General features: G+C 31.9%; 1 protein-coding gene across 5 annotated transcripts in view; it reads left to right on the top strand.

Annotated features, from left to right (window-relative positions):
• The window catches only part of LOC132714179 (axotactin-like), a 59,109-nt gene that overhangs the window by 17,471 nt on the left and 22,788 nt on the right, over positions 1-18,850 (top strand). For all 5 annotated transcript variants that reach the window (XM_060696961.1, XM_060696960.1, XM_060696963.1 and 2 more), the window contains exons 7-18: positions 5,633-5,787; positions 6,714-7,045; positions 7,620-7,756; positions 7,920-8,029; positions 8,390-8,626; positions 10,151-10,385; positions 12,059-12,151; positions 12,473-12,606; positions 13,304-13,450; positions 15,181-15,360; positions 16,440-16,668; positions 18,467-18,574. In XM_060696961.1, coding sequence (XP_060552944.1) covers positions 5,633-5,787; positions 6,714-7,045; positions 7,620-7,756; positions 7,920-8,029; positions 8,390-8,626; positions 10,151-10,385; positions 12,059-12,151; positions 12,473-12,606; positions 13,304-13,450; positions 15,181-15,360; positions 16,440-16,668; positions 18,467-18,574 — 2,097 coding nt within the window. The remainder of the gene's footprint in view (positions 1-5,632; positions 5,788-6,713; positions 7,046-7,619; positions 7,757-7,919; positions 8,030-8,389; positions 8,627-10,150; positions 10,386-12,058; positions 12,152-12,472; positions 12,607-13,303; positions 13,451-15,180; positions 15,361-16,439; positions 16,669-18,466; positions 18,575-18,850) is intronic.

The raw sequence follows: 18,850 nt of genomic DNA on the forward strand, positions 1-18,850 counted from the left end.
ACCTAAAGGTTATGATGAAATATCTTCAGCATTAAGAAACTTCCAGGGATAGAATGATAGTAGACCCCTGCAGTTTCTTGCTGTTGAATTCTTTACAGAAATATTTTTGTCAAGCCTAATGTTTTTCCTACTTTTTCACTGCATAATTTTAACTAATTTTAACATATAATTTCTTAATATTTTTTAATATTTCTACAATAGTAAATGCTGAAAATTTTCTAAAATTGCTTGTAAAAGTAGGTTAAACAACTAAAATCATGTTTTCCTATCACAAATATTAAAAGTGTATGAATTTTACTTTTACCATTAACATTTGGTTTGCTTTCAAATCACATCATTGCATAATTTCTCATTCAACCATCAAGCCCAAAACGGTAAGCCATTCTTAACATACGATGCATTTTGAAACCTTCATAGCTTCAGTTGGTCAAAGTTTTTGCACCAAATCTATGAACACTTGGTTTATATTATTTTTTATAGAAATTTTATTTTTTATTCTCATATGCTTGCATTGTGAGATTCTTCTATGGTAGCTAACTTGAAGTGATACAAATTAATTTCATAGCAAGGCTGAAGTTATAAAAAATATTCTTATCTCAAACTCAGATCTCAGGTATTTGATTGGTCAGAAACAGGCACAGAATGTGAATTGACCAATGGAAACCCTGAGATTCAAGCTTAATCTCAGGAAAAGTTTATTTTGTATTTATTGCATCAAAAATAGGTACAATGTATTACTTTTTGACATCAATAGAGAGCTAGTCCTGTTTGCCATCCCTGCAGTATGACCAGGCTCATACTGTTAAACGTTTATTTTGATGTCATAAGGCAAGAAAAATGTAGAGCCAGACCGGACTGGATCTCAGGACCTTCAGAATACCATGCCATTGCTCTACCAACTCAACTATGTTGCATTTTAAGCATTGACTCCCCAAAATATTATTTTTTGACATTTACTTTGTGATGCTGTCAATATCAAATTCAAAGCTGAAATTTAATTTTCTTTACCTTCATCATTCTGTATCAAAGCAGCAGTATGTAGCATCCTGCATTATCACTCATTCACTTGTATACACCTAGGTGGTGATTGTTGAAGGCATTTCTGCGTGGTTAAATAAATGCTTTATAATCAACCCCAAAATAAAGATAATTTCATATTTAAAGGGATTTAAAAGCATTATTTAGTACCAAACCTAAATTCTTCACAAAATAGACATTTGGAATAAATAAGATATGGCCATTTATTCTCATTACAAATGATAGACTTGAGTGATAATGTTTTGATTACACATAATAACAAAGACATTTTTTTGAAATTTATAAATGGGAAATTATTTTTTGCAGTTTTGTGTCACATCAAGTTAGCTCATCTGTTTATTTTATTATGTTTACAATAATATAATTATGCATTGTTACAAAAATGTTATCTTTTTCTGTGTATTCATATGGGCATGTGATGGAAAAAATATAATATGAATGAATAGTTTTATTTTGTATAATCTTCATATAATTTTAGTTTCCTGTCTGATTATGAATGAATAGTTTAATGTCATACATCTGTAAATGATGTCAGTTATATTTGAAGTGTTATAGATAAATAGATTGATTGACATTGATAAAATTATAGAATAGTATGATTTATTAATATGAAATTTTACTGTAAGTTTTTGTTATGACAATATCCTTGCATGGAGAGATAAATCTATTATTACTGTCATGTATATTTTCTACTGATTGTATTCAGTCTTATTACAACATATCATTATGTATCTGTAAAACTGACTTTTTTGTTCATATATTTCTTTGGGCTAGTTTGATTTTAAGTTGAATATGGAAGTTATTTTATGCAGTTTGTCAATTAGCTTCAAAATCCATGTTGTTTCAAATGTTATTCAGCTTGAGTGCTCATGTTTAAAAGTAAAGAACAACGTTTGTTAACTGTGAAATCGCTTTTTCAATTCACTGAAGGCTTCTTTATGCAATAGGTCACATGATCAAAAATGAAATATCTGCATTTTACTATCCAGGTTGATTTCTTTATAAACATTTGACATTGACATCATGTATTGAAATTGGTCAGGGTTATGCCAACAATTGAATATTTTTTTAGACTCTCAGTTTAGAATTAATTGAATATGTTTTTACATGTGCTATTGATAAATTTTTGAATTATTCCAATGAAATAAATTTTAGTAATATAAATAAACTTGACAAAAGCAGTATGATTAGTCAAAAAAGAATAAACTGGATTTTGTGGCCAATTGAAAGTATTATTTTTTTTGTATTCAATTTTTTCATTAATTTTAAAGAGTAAATTGTTAGTAAGGCGTTTAATTTTCAAGTTTTTCTTCTAATCTTTTTCAGACAAGTTCCGTATGTAGTAAAAATGGGCAAATACATATGCACCCTTTTTAACTTTCCAATTTTTGCTGTCACAAGCTTTTAAAATGCTTTATTTTAATTTCAAACTACTAGCAATAAATAGCCTGAAATTGTCACTTCACAAAACCAAGATTTGATGGGTATTGTGAAAAACTGTTCTCTTCTTCCATCCAAACTATTTATAAAGTTCCATATTTTATTTTACCCCATATTTTATTCCATTATCATCCCAGACATATGTTTAGTGTCCAATCTTTAGATATCCTCTTAGAAACTTACATGTATATCCAAACAGTGAAAAATATTGTTTTGATTCAAATCAGAAAATTTTTAATCAAATATATCCATTATTTTAGTGATAAATAAACAAAATTCCTGGATGGAAGTGAACCTATAACTTAATACAGCATGTTATGTACTTTAATTTGTCAATATCCACGTAGAATAGCTGTCTAAGCTTTAAACCAATTTATAGTTTTCCATGATGCATACTGTATAAATTATATCTAACATTTATATTTATATTATTCAAAACATTGATTTTAAATAATTTGTAAACCAATAAGTTTATTAAAAATGGAAAATGGTTTAGTATTGATCTGATCTATTTACAGTAGGATTCCATGGATATCTTTACAGTGTTTAATGAAATACTGCTTCCATAACTTTCTATGGTGGCACATTTATGCCATTTTCTTGTCTTTGCCCCTCAAAAGTCAAAGCTGCTCACAGGAAGACACAATATATTGTAGGCAAAAGAATAATATTTTAATAGGCGAAGGCACAAGTTTTTTTTTGTAAAAGTAATGTTGACGGGTGGAAGTCTTTGTATCGACGCCCTATATTAATTTTGTTGTGTCTTTGTGCCCGAAAGTCAAAGACATGATAATTTGCCAATTTATCGATTCTTCATTGCATCGTGTCTTCAACCCGAAAGTCGAAGACATGATAAATTGGGCAACACGATGGCATGAGAAATATAGGTTGCCGATACTGAGATTTCTATCCGCCAACACGATATTTCTGCAGAAGAAGATCTTTTTGTGTCCTCGCCTTTTAAAATATTGTTATTTCACCTTAAATATATTGTGCCTTTGTGTTGGCGCCTTTTAAAATATTGTTATTTCACCTTAAATATATTGTGCCTTTGTGTTGGCGCCTTTTAAAATATTGTTATTTCACCTTAAATATATTGTGCCTTTGTGTTGGCGCCTTTTTAAAATATTGTTATTTCACCTTAAATATATTGTGCCTTTGTGTTGGCGCCTTTTAAAATATTGTTATTTCACCTTAAATATATTGTGCCTTTGTGTTGGCGCCTTTTAAAATATTGTTATTTCACCTTAAATATATTGTGCCTTTGTGTTGGCGCCTTTTAAAATATTGTTATTTCACCTTAAATATATTGTGCCTTTGTGTTGGCGCCTTTTAAAATATTGTTATTTCACCTTAAATATATTGTGCCTTTGTGTTGGCGCCTTTTAAAATATTGTTATTTCACCTTAAATATATTGTGCCTTTGTGTTGGCGCCTTTTAAAATATTGTTATTTCACCTTAAATATATTGTGCCTTTGTGTTGGCGCCTTTTAAAATATTGTTATTTCACCTTAAATATATTGTGCCTTTGTGTTGGCGCCTTTTAAAATATTGTTATTTCACCTTAAATATATTGTGCCTTTGTGTTGGCGCCTTTTAAAATATTGTTATTTCACCGTAAATATATTGTGCCTTTGTGTTGGCGCCTTCAAAAGTTGAAGATAAGACATGATAAGTGAGTATATTATCATGTCTTTATGTCTTCGCCTTTGACTATTGAGGGACGAAGACAAGAAATGGCAGAAATTAGACACCATATCTTTCTGAAATAGCTTTAGGGAAGGCTTAATAGATAAATAATCACATAATTTATGTGCATTTAATTGTATTTTTGTCAGTTTTACATAATATATTGCCCCTTGTGGTGGAGGGGTTGCCTTTATGGGTTGTGGCATCAGAATTGCAGTCACCAAGTTATCCTGTATTATAAGAGCCGATTAAATGGGTCCGAATTACTTGAGTCTATGCATCTCTAGCAGGTGAGGTGGTTTTGACCCCTGATGTTTCTTTAAGTTTCTAACATCTGATGTTAGGCAAAATCGTCTTTCCTGTTTGGGCCCCATATAACCTAGACGGTGATTGTCCGCTGTAAAACCAACCAAGCAAACAAACAAACATAATATATTAAACTGTCAGATTTAGCTTACAGTAATTCTGAATGATAAATAAATTCTATATCTATTTTTTTCATTTTAAACTTGGTTAAAACAACTAAAACAAAATTGTTGAGTACTGTTAATTTTTACTATAATCTACCAGACTCATACTTTGTTTTTAATTGGAGGGGGTAAATTATAACAGCTTTTATTGTATTGGCTGTTGTCTATAGACTAAATACTAGATTGCAGCTTTTTACCTTTATAATCCAGTATGATTGAAGGACTATGTCCAGAGCTTCCATTTTTTATTGTTTTTTTTTTTTATGAAGGAGATTTAAAATATTTTTGTCATGTCTGTTGTCAGCAAACTGTTGTCAGCGAAGTGTTGTCAGCAAATTGTTGTGATGTCACATTCTGTGGTAGATATAGGGAACAATAGAATTATGATACCCTGTTTTTGTTTTATCTAAATGTGTATGATCATAGAAATAATGTTTTTGTGTTGTTCTTTTTCATTGAACAAATTTAATAAAAGTCATACATTTAAAGCTAAAACATCCTTAAAAAAAAACAAAGAAAGTAAATTAATCAATATTTATATATTACAATATTTAAAACTTATTATCAAAAATGTTAGAATTATTCTATTCAATGTGCTCTGCATGTTTGAATCTGAATATTTATGTTCTTGCATTATATAAAATCCAGATGAATGTTTTATATACATGTATTGTTTCCTGCATCTTGAAAGTTTGATATGAATTAGTTTACCATTTACATAATCATGATATCATAAAGTCAAACATCTACCCTCACCTGTTATATACATCATGTTCAATTACACTTTTTAACAATATCCGATGCAGGTAATATACAGTCAGTTTCAGGATGTATTCCATCCATCCAAACATTTGTAAATTCTACTCTTTTAGTCTCTTTAGGTTAATTTGTCTCTTTAGGTTAATTAAAACAAATATAAGAAATAACATGACATGCAAATATTTGCCATTAATTTACTAGCAATATTTTGCACTATATTAATCACTGATTACAGATGGCATAATCTGACGATTGTTCACAATATGAGGAAGGTGTATGTATATCTGGATGGACAGGAACATGTTCGTGATATTCTAGGACCATTTTACCACCTTGCACTTCATCCTAAAATATTCATAGGTGGAGGAGATGACTTTGTTGTGACAAGAGGTAAAAAAAATATAACCAAAAGTTATCAGCCTTTGCCACCAGCATAGAGCCAGGCCAGCCTGCACTTCCGTGCAGTCTGACCAGGCTCTATACTGTTGGCAGCTCAATTTTTGTATTTTGATATTAAAATCCCTTGAACTTTGAATGGACTGTTTCAAATTCAAAGCTGGACAGATCCGTTATAGAAATATAACAGGTTATGGGTTAAATTCTGTTTTGTAACACATCATAATATTAAAACCGTTATTCAAGGTTGTATTTAGTTTTGGTGAATCGAAATGTTAACCCATGTCAGCTATGACGTATTATAACTATTTACAGTGAAGAAACTATCCAACTGGCGTGCTTATTGTCAGTGCTTCCATTCTCTACACCTTGAATAATGAATGCATCAATGGAAACCAGGGTATTTGTTCTGTTGGCATTCAGACCCCAGTCAGAAACAAAAGTCTCTATATTCATATCCAGTTGACAATTTAACTATGTGTATGTTATATAACTTTACGTAATGATATGAAAGGTAAACAAGGATTTCATGATGATTCAAGTAGTTTGTCTTTCCCAACGGCACGCCTTTTATGAATGAATTGCGTTCTAAGGATGACGTCATTTTACCATTATGAATGAAGTTTGTAAGTTCAAACGCTACTATAAGAGTGCGTAATGAGAGTATCAGTTTTCGTAATTTCTGTTCTGAAAATAAATGACATTTAATATGCAAGAAAAAGAATCAAACACTGGCTTTCGTTACAGACGGGAATATCTAGCTCTCGGGTAATTGTTTAGCGAAAACTCGGCAGAGCCTCGTTACGGCCGGAAACAGTTATCCTCGAGCTAGATATTCCGGTCTGTACTGGCAGCCGGTGTAAGATTCTTATATTATGTTAATCAGAATGGAAATATAAATGTGGTATTGAATATTTCAGGTTTACAAGTAACTCAGAACTTTGTTGGATGTCTCAAAAATGTGTACATAAATGAAGTGTCTGTGCTGCATCAGATGGTAGAGAATAATCCTGCTGTTGTTTATCAAGGTGGTGGCTCAATGCAGCCAGAGTATACATGTACTGAAGTTGTTAACATTCCTATATCATTTCCAACATCGGCATCAAAACTTCGTATTACAAAAACAGAGGAGATGAGCACAAACTTTGAGATAGAGTTTGATTTTAAGTCGGTACGTAAGGAGGCGGTGCTTGTGTATATGGACATGGAGGATAAAGATTATACTACTGGTTACCATTTTGGATTTATTGAGGTAACCGGAACTACATTTGTCATTATTTTGTGATTGAATTTGTAATGTAGGATATTTAACAATGATTTTAGCATGATTAGATACTATGTTAGCAATTTTTGTGTTCTAAGAAACTGATGGTATTGTTAAGGATATTTGGAGCTTTCATACAGTATGCTTTAAGTTTGAGGGATTTAAGGGTTGGTTTTATGTCATACCAACACAGTAAAGGTCATTAGGCAACTATCCAGCATTTTTGATGGCGGAAGCCCTCAGGTGCCTTTCTGTGCTTTTTTTCAGGCTCCCAAATAGAACCACAGATGTTCTGTAAGCTAGATGTATATAATGGCATATTCTGGAAGGATATATTAATGGCATAGACTGGAATTATATTCATGGAATAGTCTTGATTTATATTATTGGCATAATCTGGTTGTATATTAATGGTATAATCTGGTTGTATGTTAATGGCATAGTCAAGGATGTGTATTAATGGCATAGATGAGCAAGTACATTGTATATTAATGGCATAGCCTTATTATGATTACTGTAGATTTGATGACTAAACATTAAACTGAATTCTTTTTTCTTATAGGTATGGTTACACCAAGGTCAGCCCAACCTGCGATTTGTTGGCTCAATGACTTCAGAGGATCGTTCCCAGAACTTGAGTTTACCAAACATTGTCAATGATAACAAGTGGCACAGTCTGCAACTATCATTTAAAGATGGGTGAGATTTTTATTCATTTTAACCATGACAACAAGTTTCGTTAATGATAGGCTGCATATCTTACTTTATTAAGAAAAGAGTGCAACTAAACTTCTGTGAAATTATGGTAAAATCATATAAAACTCAAGTCATCATTTAATTATTTCTGTGATTTTGTTTTCAGGGCAGCCAAACTGAAGGTTGATGGTAACTCAGTAACAAGTAGAAACTTCCGTAGACCACTGGAGATTGGAGCTAATATAATTGTTGGATATGGTTACAATAAATATAAAGGTACATGTATAAGGACTCATCATTTTTTGTAGTCTAATAACATGTACTTCATTTTTATTCTTAGCCCAATTTGAATGAAAAGTGTTGTGAAGCTTTTAATTTTTGGGTCATTTTTCACAATAAAAATGGCTATTCTGGGAACACAGGTGGAGGGAATGATCTGAAAATTTGCACACAAGTAATAAGGGCAAACCCACATAAAATGATACACAAACGACTGAAAAATATTTCCAGTCTATCGTGTCAAAAAACCTCAGTGGAGTCCCTTTAATGACTTAAGAAAACATTGAAAGTCTTGTAATTTCATTGTTTAGTTTGTATTTGATAAATTTATTTCATGTCCTTATTTCAAAATTTCAGACAGTGAAGGATTTGTGGGTTGTATTAGAACGCTGAAAGTTCAAGGTCAAGGACAGGATGCCCTTGACCTTATACAGACTCGGGCAGCATCTGGGCTTATCATTGATGGGTGTAACATTACAGATTATTGTAAAGGAAACAGAATGTGTAAACATGGAGGAATATGCCTGTCGGAGTGGAAGGGTGTGGCATGTGACTGTACTGAAACATTTTACACTGGAAGGGCATGCCATTTTGGTAAGTACTTTAGATATAACAGATAAAATATATATTTATCAGAGAAATGAAAAAGCTGAGAGTTTTATTTATTTTACTAATATCATGTTTTTAAATCTTTAATTCAAGATGATAAATATTTAAAAATAATCATGAAATTAGCCTTTTTACATGCATTACCGTATAACTGGTTATTTCTGGGGATAGCTAATTTCTTATATATTTTGCGGGTCCCTTCCGACCGCAATAATTAAATTCGTAAATATTTCGTAGTTATATATGTAATTTACCGTGTTTGTCACTTTAATTTACCTGTTAAATTTATCAATACTCACTTCCCCCTGGTAGCATCTAGCTCTAGTGAAAATCGTCTATTATTATGCTAGAAACGTTGCAAAATAAACTGTATTGTATTATTGTATTGTATTGTATTGATAAATAAATGTGAGATTTATCGCGTAATAACTTTATCCAGATTGTGTTTGTAAGCTGTCAATTTAATAGAAAAATGCAGAAATTAAATAAAATAAAAGGTTTTTATGAAAAACGCAGAAATTAAATTTGCAAAAATTAATATTCAGTCTAACTTGCCCATGCGACCACGTGTATTAAGCGACTTTTGTCTTAAACGACCACTTTAAATTCCCCCCGATCATTTTCTCTCTATATCTTTAATGTATTAAGCGACTTTTGCTCAACGCGACCAGCGACCCCTAATTAGTCACCTAATTGAAATAAAGCTTTTCATTAAACGACCACTTTTACCTGTCAAGTAATTGTGTTTTAAGAGAATGCCGCCTTGTAATGTGACAAGTGTCAACAATCAAAACACAACAAATAAACGTGTGAAAATCTCTATTTCCCAAACCGGTTTAGCGTATGCAAATGAAGGTAAGTATACGCGTGACGTGTATTATCCAATAATATCAGATAAACAATGCAACGCTCCAGCCCTACTGAGATGGTGAATACGCTTGGCTTGTTGACATTTAGACTGCATTGAATTGACCTTGAACTTGATCAGCAGTTAAATTTATCGTAACAATTAGATGTAGTTTGTTCATTTCAAATGAAAAAATGCACAACACAAAACATCTTCACTATTAGGGTTTTCGTGTTGGAGACAAGGAAAAACAACGGAGAAGTTAACAAATTCTAGAAAAAATGTCAAACATGTACGTAATGGATCAAAACTGTTTTGCACCCCGTTTTGTCAATAAATATCAGAAAGTTATTTTTTACATTTGCATCCATTTACATTATCGGAGCGTACTAATTATTCAACATTTATATAAAAATGAAGTTAAAAAGCATTCCTACCGCATAAGAAAGATGTCATTTATAAATTTTGACTTTTATATCATGCTGACTGTCTTAAGGGACCGTTTCATAAAGCGACCGTTTTGGGTGTTTCCCTTGCGCGGTCGCTTAATACACGTTTGACTGTAATCATTTTCAGTCCCAAAACGCAAAAATTTGCACCCGCAGAAATAACCAGTTATACGGTATAAGATATTAAAAATGTCATTTGCTTTTATATTCCAGCCAAATACAAGGGATCTTGTGATGAGTATTTCCAGTCTGGGGTCAATGAGTCAGGGGTCATGCTGATTGACCTTGACGGGAGTGGATCTATGGATCCGGTATATGCTGAATGCATTATGGGATTCGAGAAAAATTATGACTTCTTCGGGAAAACAGTTGTGGAGCATAATTTTCAACCAAATACAACAGTTAGAGGGAAAATGATGAGAGATATGAAGAAATATATTGAATACAGGTTTGTAGATCAAAAGCATTATATTTCCTTGTTAGTCCCCTACCGGTTTACCGGAGGGGACTTTAGGTTTACCCTCCGTCCGTCTGTCCGTCTGTCCGTCCGTCTGTCCGTCTGTCAGTCCGTCAGTCCGTCCGTCCACAAAACTGGATCCCGCGATAACTTGAAAAGTACTGAAAATATTTTTATGAAACTTGGTATATGGATAGATGGCAGTATGGAGATTATGCACGTCTTTTTCTTTTCTTCCTATGTTGAAAATTCTGGTTGCTATGGCAACAAATAGGCTGAAAATATGGCAAATTTTACACATAAATACCGGTTTACCGGAGGGGACTTTAGGTTTACCCTCCGTCCGTCTGTCCGTCCGTCTGTCTGTCTGTCAGTCCGTCAGTCCGTCCGTCCACAAAACTGGATCCCGCGATAACTTGAAAAGTACTGAAAATATTTTTATGAAACTTGGTATATGGATAGATGGCAGTATGGAGATTATGCACGTCTTTTTCTTTTCTTCCTATGTTGAAAATTCTGGTTGCTATGGCAACAAATAGGCTGAAAATATGGCAAATTTTACACATAAACTGGATCCAGTGATAACGCAAAAAGTACTGGAAATATTTTTATGAAACTTAACATATGGGTAGATGGCAGTCTTGAGATTATGCACGTCTTTTTCTTTTCTTCCTATGTTGAAAATTCTGGTTGCTATGGCAACAAATAGGCTGAAAATATGGCAAATTTTACACATAAACTGGATACAGTGATAACGCAAAAAGTACTGGAAATATTTTTATGAAACTTGACATATAGGTAGATGGCAGTCTTGAAATTATGCACGTTTTTTTCTTTTCTTCCTATGTTGAAAATTCTGGTTGCTATGGCAACACATAGACTGAAAATATGGCAAATTTTACACATAAACTGAATCCAGTGATAACTCAAAAAGTACTGGAAATATTTTTTATGAAACTTGACATATGGGTAGATAGCAGTCTTGAGATTATGCATGCCTTATCTGTTCTTCCTATTTTGAAAAAATATCAGTTGCCTTGGCAACAAATAGGCTTAAAACATGGCAAATATAACAATATTTGTGATTAGTCAAAAAGAGCTGAACATTTTTATGAAATTGCATCTTTAATTCAAGAGCATTAAATTCTTTAAGAATTTTGCTTTTAAAATGGTATATTTTGGTAACAGGGATGTTTCAAATATTAACTTTAGAGTGTCTTTCAGTCCGTCTGTCTGTCTGTTCATAAAAACTGTATCCTGTGATCACTTTTAAAGAACTTTTCCAACAATTTTTTTTTAAAATAGAGAAAAATTGAAACATTATTGAATGGCCAATGGCCCTTCAGAATGTTGATAGGGTTCTAACCGGTAGGGGACTTATGGATTGCTTGCAATAGTATGATAATTGCTTGTTATCTTTTAATTAAACCATCAAACTTTTTAAATATATAATGGCAAAATTCTCAAATAGTGCATAATATGTGATTTAGAAATTTGAGAAACAGATGTGAAAGAAAGCATTATCATTATATGAAAAAAGGCATGTTAGCTTCTTCCTAGATAATTATTACATTGAAGACATTTTATTGTCCCTCAGGTGACTTCAATGTGTCTGACCATTCTTTTTGACATAGATGTAATTGTTATGATACTGTTTATTTCAGGGAAATGAAAAGGGAACATTTAATGAGACTTGTTACAGAATCAGCATGGTGTGAACAGCACATTAGATATGACTGCCAGTACTCTCCTCTCAGGTAAAAAAATCTGGATTATCCATCGGAAACATTAATCACAACAAAAAGTACATAAAAATTGCAGAATCTTTTTGATTGAGGAGTAATGAAATAGTGAACATCCTTCATGCACCCTAGCACTGGCTTTAGCGGTACTTAAAAGTGCTGCAATCAGTGATCCTGAAGGACCAGAAAAATATAACAACACTGAAGTAAAGTAACTTAGCATTTCTAAAGTAATCCATTCCCAATCTCTATAAATTCTTATTTTTCCCAAGTAAAATGTTGTTAATAACCATCTTTAATTAGTGAGGTGTTCCCTATTGTATACTTTTATTTCAGACTGGGAATTGATACCTGGTTTACAGCTGCTAATGGTGAGATGGTAGAATATCTAGGTACCAATAATCCAGGACACTGCTCCTGCTCACTGACCAATAACTGTGCCGGGGCTGACCGCTGTAATTGTGATAACAGTATGTACTTTTGTGAAATGTACTCTATTCAGAAAAGTTATTTTTAGCATACCCAACACAAAATGATTGTTTTATAAAATGATTGACTTTTATTGGAAAAATAGAAATCTCTTGGAAAAACTCATGAACAGGTAGGTTAAAGATAAAATATTTGCCCTGTGATTTCTACCAAGCTTTTTCAAGACATGATCATGTGGTTTAAATTTACTCTTCCCTGTGGGTCACTTGTTTTGCATAGGGTTATAATAAAAAACAAACAAATCTTCTTAAAATCTAAAACATCTTGATTTTAGATATTTGACTTGTTTCACCATGTAGTTTATTCTTATAATCATTGCTTCCAGGTCAAAATATCGGTCCACATGGCTCACATGGTTTGCTGAAAATTAACTTTACTTCTTATCTCATAAAGTTACTCTCACTCAAACATGAGATAAGAGAAGTTGCAGACTTCAAAATGGTCAATTTCATTAAAATCATATCCTAACTAAAGCTCCACTACCATTCACTTGGTAGGTAGCTTTGTATGTAGCATGGAGTAACAGTGGAGTAACAGTGGGAAAATGATGGTCTGATTTTAATGAGATTGCATACAGGTGACTGATAAAAAGCCCTTAAAGGCTCTGAGGTATTATTTCTTGAATCATGACTCATGTATGTTTTATGTAATATAATGTTTTACATAATTGTATTATAGAAACAATGATAGTACAGTTTGATGAAGGTACAAACACTGTAAGAAGACAATTACCTATAATAGAGATGACAATAAAACAGGATGATGATCCACTGACACCTGGTACAGGAAACATGACTCTAGGACCTCTCATCTGCTGGGGGAACAGTGAGTAAGCTATCAAATACATCTACTGAAAAAACATTTTATTATTACGTTGTTGGTTGTTTGCTTGGCTTTCATTTACTTAGACACTGTAAACAGAACTTTCTGTCTTTGCTACTACCTGTCACTGAGCGGTTGCCATTAAGGGTTTAGGCATCAGAATTGCAACCACCATTTATCCCTGTATTATCATAAGAGGCGACTAAATGGGTTCAAATTACTGGAGACTATGCATCTCTTAGCATCGGCAGGTAAGATGGTTTTGAACCCTGGTGTTGCATTAAGTTTGTAACATCTGAGGTTATCCAAAATCATCTTCCCTGTTTTGGTGTCATAATTATGACCTAAATTGTTTTGGTGCACCTTTAAACCGAACAAACTGTCTTTACTGGTTGAGGAGAATCGCAAGGATTTATGACTGGGAACTCTTAAACCTGCGTAGATTCCTGACATAAAAAGATTGAAAATGTTAGAAGGATAGATTAATAACTCATGGAGTGTTGTAATTATTACTCTTTATGGACAAATTAGCTTAAACTATTATGTTGGTTTTAATGAAAAGTAAGGCATGAAATTTAAACGTTCAGTTTTTACTATAGAAACTGAGATTGATTTTATCTTTTAAGAAATATGTCAGAATAATCTTATTAATATAAAAGTTACTGAAAAGTCTGGATTTTAGTTTTTGGTTTATGTATAACCATAGAAGCAGATATTCTTTTGATGTAAATACTAATAAACATATAATCCTTAATACAAATATATTAATCAATTGCTTTGATGTAAAACATCAAAGGAAACATGCAAGAAATTTAAAGTTTATTCACCTCTTTATTTGCTTGTCTGTATATAATATATATAATCAGTTCAATAAAAACAAACGCTTTTCTTAAGCTTTCGATGTTTAGTCTTCTTCAGAAAAAATTCAATATATATAATATAGTCAGATTTTATGGTAGTAATTATCTTCACTATAGTGCTGTTTACAGTAGTTTTAAAATGTTACTAAGCTGTCCTTTTTTCAGACCATTATCAAAATTACTCGAGATTTATTATTTATACATTTTAGAATTTTAGATTATATGTAATTACAACAACAATAACAATAATAATTACATCTCTTTTATCAATAATGTATTTTGTCATTATCAGTGTTCCATAATGGTCCACATGCAGAACAAGAACACCTTTACAAAGTCAATAGCAAGAATTCTCAAGTTTTAAAAAGAGAAATAAAAATGTAACAAATAACATTAGAATACAAATGTAGAAAAATATGCATTAGTCCATGAATTAATATCTCAATAATATATAATGTTCAGTAATCACAGTTTCATTAAATACCTGATCTAATGACCAAATCAATCAATTCACCTTTGATGTTTTGAGAATGATGATTAATTTCTTGTGATTGATGATTAAGATTTTCACTCAAATTAGATACACAGGATAGTATTGTAAATGTAAAGTACACTTGAGCCGTGTCACGACAAAACCAACATAATGGGTTTGCGACCAGCATGGATCCAGAGCAGCCTGCACATCCGTGCAGTCTGATCAGGATCCATGCTGTTCGCTATCAGTTTCTCTACTTGTTATAGAGTTGTAAGCGAACAGCATGGATCCTGATCAGACTGCACGGATGCGCAGGCTGATCTGGATCCATGCTGGTCGCAAACGCACTATGTTGGTTTTGTCATGACGCGGCTCACTTGTTTACTTGTTTTGTTTAGCCAATCAGCTACCATCTAAAGCTGTGACATTTGCAAGTGGGACTGGCTATCTACTCAGTCAAGCATGGAGATCTGGTGACATACGTGTAAGTTTCCGGACACATCATGACACGGCTATTATATTGTACCAGGCTGGAACTGAAGATAACATCAATTACTTCTTTGTAGCTGTTACTTCAGGTTGGTTAATTTCGAATATGTTAATATTTGATCTAAAGAGAGGACAATGTTAAATTAATTGGTTTTTCTATCCCATAAATCTTATTAATTTTTTTCCTCAATTTATAATCTCTATTGGTCAATACTTTCTAAGGTACGTTTCTCAAAAACTACCAAATATGTTCACATAATACTTGGAATACTTTGTTCATTAAAGGATTAAAGTTTTGATAGAAAAATTTTCATCTTGATCTTGTTTGATACACATTCAGCATCTAACAAAACTAAATAACATCCAGACATTACCTCGAAATAAATGTTTGTTTATATTGTTGTTCTTAGATCATGTGAAGAGTATATAAATCCTGATATGAAAGTTCCACTGTAAACTAATTAATAAAAGTAGATTTTTATGTAACTATTTGTTTATAACAATTGTATGTTATATTAAACAGGAATTATATTGTAAGGTACATCATTTAATTAAAAATACAATTTTAAGTTGCTTTTCTGACTCACAGTGTAATAAAAATCAAGTTCATTCAGTTACTTATTGATTTTTTTTTTGATTTTTTGTAATATTGATTAATCCATAATCACTCCCTATGAATATTTCAGCATAGTTGTATATTTCCATTTAATTAATCTAATTGCTTTATTTTTTCCTTGTAATATGAACTGTGCTATATCCAAAATATGAAATATTTATAAGAAGCATATTTCATTTTTCATTGTCAAATTCTTTAGAAAATTATATTATTTTATTGCATCTGATTTTTACATGAGATTTTATAATAAAGATAAGTCAAACTGTTTTATTTGGTAAAATTGATTGTTGGTTTATTTGGATTTTCATCCTGGCAGTCTGGTCACGTAACAGGCTTTCCAATTTCTGTAGTTATATTATTAATTTCAAGGAAATTGACTACTAATTCCAACATGATTTATAAATCAATAGTGAGAGACAAATGACCATTTGTCTGACTCTGAAACCAGTAACCCCTTGTTTACAAATCCCTTGCCTAAGATGTAATTAATAATCATGTGTAATTAAAGTTTCTAAAATATTTTGATATGATTGTATTATAATGTCTCCACAGAATATACAGTGAAGTTTTACTTCCGCTGGGGTTTAAAGATGCTCGACATTGATATAACCAGCCAGGAGCCAGTTAGTAATGGGGAGTGGCACCAGGTTTCCATAGATACAGACCAGTATAATGTCAGATGTATGCTTGACATGAATGAGAAAATTCTCGACATTCCGGAGGATGTTCCGAAGGTGACGCTGTTCTCTGGTATACTGTATATTGGAGGAGTACCTGAAAGGTTTGTCCTTATTCACTTTATACTTTGGTGAATGTTTATATTGTTTGTACCTATATCTAATGCAGGAAAATCTTTTCTTTGTTAAAAATCAGAAGTTACTTTCTTGTTAGTTAATATTATACCACAAAACTACATGAAGTATTTTCAACCAAAACAAGAAATGTCTTTTTAGCTCAACTTTTTGAAGAATACTCAGCCATGTGTTCAGTATCACACTTGTTTTTGCTTGCAAGACAGTATCTCAAGAACAACCAAAGGGAATTGGTTGAAACTCCACACATTTGTTTGAGAGCATAATAGGAGATCACTGTTCAAGGCCTATAATTCAAAAAATGGATTTTGTCAGAAATATGTCCCTTTTTTAGCTCGACTATTCGAAGAATATGAGAGCTATTGTAGTCGCCCCGGCGTCCGCGTCGGCGTCTGTGTTGGTTAAAGTTTTTTGTAAAGTCAAATATCTCAATTATTACTTGAGATATTCAATTGAAACTTACAATACTTATTTATAGTAACAAGGTACATCAGATTGACAAGTTGGATAACTCTGCCTACAATATTGACAGAATTATGCCCCTTTTTAACTTAGAAATTTTGGTTAAAGTTTTTTGTAAAGTCAAATATCTCAATTATTGCTTGAGATATTCAATTGAAACTTACAATACTTATTTATAGTAACAATGTACATCAGATTGACAAGTTGGATAACTCTGCCTACCATATTGACAGAATTATGCCCCTTTGGAACTTAGAAATTTTGGTTAAAGTTTTTTGTAAAGTCAAATATCTCAATTATTGCTTGAGATAATCAATTGAAATTTAAAATACTTATTTATAGTAACAATGTACATCAGTTTGCAAAATTGCATAACTCTGTCTGCAATATTTGCAGAATTATTTGCCCCTTTGAAACTTAGAAATTTTGGTTAAAGGTTAACGGTCTTCAAATATATTTACTTGAAACTTTACACATGCACTTAGGGTCATAATTGGAGGGTCATAATTGTATGTCACTGACCAAGTTCCATAACTCTATCTTGCATTAAGGCTGATTCATATCCCCTTTTCTACTTAGTTTCTTGGTTAATGTTTACATGCAAGTTTTATATATCTCAATAACTATTAAAGATATTTATTTAAAACTTCACATATGCATTTAGGGTCGCAATTGTAGGTCACTGACAAAGATCCATAATTCTATCTTGCATTTAGGCTGACTTTTCTCCCCTTTTTCAACTTAGAAATTCATGGTAAAGTTTTGCTTGTAAGCTGTTATCTCAATAACTACTGAAGGGTTTGTGCCTTTTTTGGGACAATTTTATGCATTCATAATAATAAAGTAGTGATTTACTTGATAAAACATCTTAATAACAAGCCTTTGTACCTTTTCTGTCAAATTTATGTATTCATAGGTAATAAGTATTATTATACTCAATAAAAAACCCTTGTGACATTACCTTCCTAATAGTCAAGCCAATTCTGTATAATTAGACTCTCTCTAAGGCCTATAACATGAATTTATAAAAAAAAATTAGCCCTTTTGTGAACTTAAAAAATTTAACAATATCAAGGCTCTTTTACTATCAAGCACTTAGAATAGTCGAGCGTGCTGTCCTACAGACAGCTCTTGTTAAATTAAAAATTCCACACAATTATACTAATTTTACTGCCCTGCCAAAAGGTTATAATGGAAATATAACTCCCTTACATAATCACACTTGTAATTCTGCAGATTTTGTTTATATGGCTTCAGTAGTTGTATGATTGTGTTCAAATGTTAATTTTTTCCTATGGTTTGTAGTTTTGAGAGGGATGAGATACTAGCAGACGTACAAGGCATTGTGGGATGTATGAGAGGGCTGTACTATAACTACAAAGCATATGCACTTACTGACCTCATAGACTCTACGTAAGTTATCTAAAAATCTATGATATTTTTTTTAAAATATTTATAGATACTGATATTTAATAACCAATTTAATTAATCATTTGATTTATGCTGTTTTTGATTTAAAGTTTCTTGAAAAAAAATGTTTAAAGATCTATTCTTAAGCCATGCAGATAGGCATTTACATTATACAATGTATACATGTATATCACTTGATAAACAAATATTTTAAAAAAGATACAGTTCATGTTATATTTATTGAAGTTGGTACAGATAAAAAATGTTCATGTACATGAT

This window comes from Ruditapes philippinarum, unplaced genomic scaffold (genome assembly GCF_026571515.1).
Source record: "Ruditapes philippinarum isolate M1 unplaced genomic scaffold, ASM2657151v2 ctg474_1_1_1_1, whole genome shotgun sequence".
Taxonomy (NCBI): domain Eukaryota; kingdom Metazoa; phylum Mollusca; class Bivalvia; order Venerida; family Veneridae; genus Ruditapes; species Ruditapes philippinarum.